The sequence below is a fragment of the Eptesicus fuscus genome, chromosome 20 (assembly GCF_027574615.1).
Source record: "Eptesicus fuscus isolate TK198812 chromosome 20, DD_ASM_mEF_20220401, whole genome shotgun sequence".
Classification (NCBI taxonomy): Eukaryota; Metazoa; Chordata; class Mammalia; order Chiroptera; family Vespertilionidae; genus Eptesicus; species Eptesicus fuscus.
The window spans coordinates 46,934,602-46,937,917 of record NC_072492.1 but is presented as its reverse complement, the minus strand read 5'-3'; the positions used below and the strand labels follow the sequence as shown (position 1 = coordinate 46,937,917).

General features: G+C 48.9%; 1 protein-coding gene across 1 annotated transcript; it reads right to left on the bottom strand.

Moving 5' to 3' along the window:
- Nucleotides 1-925: 925 nt before the first annotated feature.
- Nucleotides 926-2,065, bottom strand: SSTR2 (somatostatin receptor 2). Its single transcript, XM_008156255.3, has one exon. The coding sequence runs from the start codon at nt 2,063-2,065 to the stop codon at nt 956-958; it is 1,110 nt and encodes a 369-aa protein (XP_008154477.1). The 3' UTR covers nt 926-955.
- Between the last annotated feature and the right edge of the window lie 1,251 nt (nt 2,066-3,316).

The following is a 3,316-nucleotide window of genomic DNA, read 5'->3' as shown; positions in this document are numbered from 1 at the left end:
GTTTCTATCTCTCTATCCCTTTCCTTCCCCTCTCTCTCTAAAAAGCAATAAAAGCATATTTTTTAAAAAGGAAAAAATGTAAGCGATTTGACAAGAAAAAAATGCAGTCTTATAACAAAGCAGATCTTGCCTATAAATGCAGTGACTGATGACCATAATCGTTGAAGTCCTTTTGGGTCAATGAATAAGTCTTTGATTATATCTAAGAGGAAGAAACATGTGAATTTATGTTCTGGGTCCTCAGATACCTTCTCCCGTTCCCTTCTTACGTGGATCTAAGACATAGGAAGTGCATGAAGCCCTTGCCCACGGGCAGGGCACGTTTTTGTGAGGCTGGAGGCTTAAGGAGCCATTTAAGAACAAGAATGCACAAATACCTTCCTTTATCACTTTTTATAAAAACATATGGTCATGTGAACATACCGCCCAAGCCAGCGCGATCCCTGATGCTTGCACTTTATTGGCTTCATAGATAGTCCATGGCTGCGGGTTCCAGGTTGTAATGTGTCCATCTGTACTGTACACGTGTGAACTTGCTACTCGCGTATATGAACACAGGAAATACAGGTCACGACTGTACAGGAACCAGATGGGAATATACAGGTATCAATGTGAGAATACAAGATTACAGTTTGGGTCTCAAACACACAAACACACAGAGGCAGTTTTCTATCTTTGTTGAGCCTCCACATTTCAATGGCCTGCTCGCCTCTCGTCCAGACTTTGAATTGTCTGTTTGCATTGAAATGTTCCCTTTAAGAGAGAGTCAATCAATGTAATACAAATCATTCATTCAGACCAGCTGACTCAAGCACTGTTCTCTGAATTGGACTCATACTGAACAATTCCCTATTCTAGAAGCCAGGAGTGATGGGGGGCAGGAAGGAAGTGGGTGGGGGGAGGGAGCCCAGCGCCCGTTGGCAGAGCTCGGCCATACATTGATTTTGCGGGCGGTTCAGATACTGGTCTGGAGGTCTCCATTGAGGAGGGTTCTCTGGGTCTCCGTGGTCTCATTCAGCCGGGATTTGTCCTGCTTACTGTCACTCCGTTCCCCGTCGTCCGTGCCGCTCACCTTGACCAAGCAGAGAACGTTCTGGAAGCTCTTTTTGAAGTTGTCAGACAGGAAGGCGTACAGGATGGGATTGGCACAGCTGTTGGCATAGGTGAGGATCACCACAAAGTCAAACATGCCTTTGAGGGCCGGCGTGGGATCGATGGCCACGGAGACGGAGGAGACATTGAAGATGTAGAAAGGGAGCCAGCAGAAAATGAAGACCGCCACCACGATGGACACCATCCGGGTGACCTTCTTCTCCGACTTCTTCCTCTTGGAGGAGCCCACACGGATTCCCGAGGACTTCACCTTGATGATGATGAACAGGTAGCAAAGACAGATGATGGTGAGGGGCACCAGGAACCCCAAGATGAAGGCGTAGATGATGAACCCCGTGTACCACGCCCCAGACTCGCCCGGCCAGTTAATGGTGCAGCTGCTCTTTCCCCACTGGTTGCTCCGGAGCCCCGCGTAGATCATGATGGGCAAGATGACCAGCAAAGAGAGTCCCCACACGGCCACATTGATCATCTTGGCCGTCCGGGGTCTCCTCCACTTGGCCGACTTGATGGGGTGGACGACCGCCAGGTACCGGTCGATGCTCATGACCGTCAAGCAGAAGATGCTGGTGAACTGATTGATGCCATCCACGGTCATGACCACCCGGCAGATGGCCTTGCCAAAGGGCCAGTGGACCAGAGCCACCTGCATGGCCAAGAAGGGCAGGCCCAGCATGAAGAGCTCATCGGCGATGGCCAGGTTGAGGATGTAAATGTTGGTGATGGTCTTCATCTTGGCATAGCGGAGGATGACGTAAATGACCAGCGTGTTGCCACACAAGCCAACGATGCAGACCACGAAATAGATGAACGTGAGGACGGCGTTGCTGGTCAGATCGTAGTACGGCTCCGTCTGGTTGGAGCTGTTGGCTGCCGCCACTGAGCCGTTGAGGTCGAATGGAGAGGAAAGCAATGGTTGGCTGCCGTTGAGCAGGTCGTAGGCCGTATCCATGGCTGCCTGCCGTCTGAGGCTCGTTCCAACCAGCCAGAGATCTTACTCTCACCTTAATGGGTCCTGGAGGCAGAGGGTCCACTGTGGCATCTGCAGGGGAAAAGGGAAGATTGGCTTATCAGTCAGAGGCCATGGAACCGCTCACCCGCTTCCCAAGTTCTGGTTTACCCTCGCAGACACACCCTTCAGCTGAAAGGCGCATTATCTTTCCACATCACCGTAGAGCTACCAGCGACATCTCATCGGGGTGCAGAATGTTTGAGTTTTTCCAGTGGTGACGAAGAGCTGGGGTTAAGCCATCCTAGTTTATCTTGTCATCTTTGGTGACGCACATGTGGGGGGTGGATGTGGCTGCAAACGAATGTCCTTTGATCCCTAAGAACAGTTAACTGGTCCAAACTGGGAGAAGGCAGAGAGGTCAGACACTGGCGTTCTTGGCCTTTTCCTACGAGGAAATCTACCCGGACCTGCCGACTTATTTGGAGTTTTTCCATTCTGAAAACCCAGTGTGGAAAAATCCCAGACTTTGGAGGTAAAACAAACCAGGGTTCCACCACGGAGCCCATGGGACCCCCTGCCCTGTACTTAACTGCTCGAACTCTCATTTGTTAAGATGGGGGTGCCATGAAGGTTAAATGATGAAATGTATGTGAAAACGCCTAGCATTGTGCTGGGCTTATAATCGGAGCTCCATAACTGTTATCTCCCCCCCTACTTCCCCTTTATCATCTCATTTATCTTTAATGTATTGAAATCTGCCTCCATCATGAACCAATGTATAGTCTTAAGTGTTAAACAAATAAAAATCTGGCTGGCTTCTATTTTAAAAATGTATGCTTTAGTTTATTTTTGTTTCTCCAATACCCTATGCCTAGGAGAACTCTTTTCTAAAGTCCCTCCATAGAATGTTCCAGAATGCTTATCTTCTCAAACCCCAGAGAATTTGCCAAAAAGAGGAGCCAGGTTCATTCTCAGACTTGAAGAGAAGGTTCCAAACACTGATGCAGCTCATTCACACCCCCTCGATCTTCCCAGCCACCCTTGGAGGTGGGGATATTTGTTCCATCTTACAGATGAGGAAACTGAGACTTAGAGAGTTTAAGTGACTTGCTCCCATAATCGGTTGAGGCTGGGATCTGAACACAGGATACCCACGTCTTCTGCACTTTTACTCCCCTTTTCCCTCTCCAAGCTGAGAAAATGTAACCATTGGCTTGGCCTAAGGTATAAAGCAATAGCTCATCACATAAT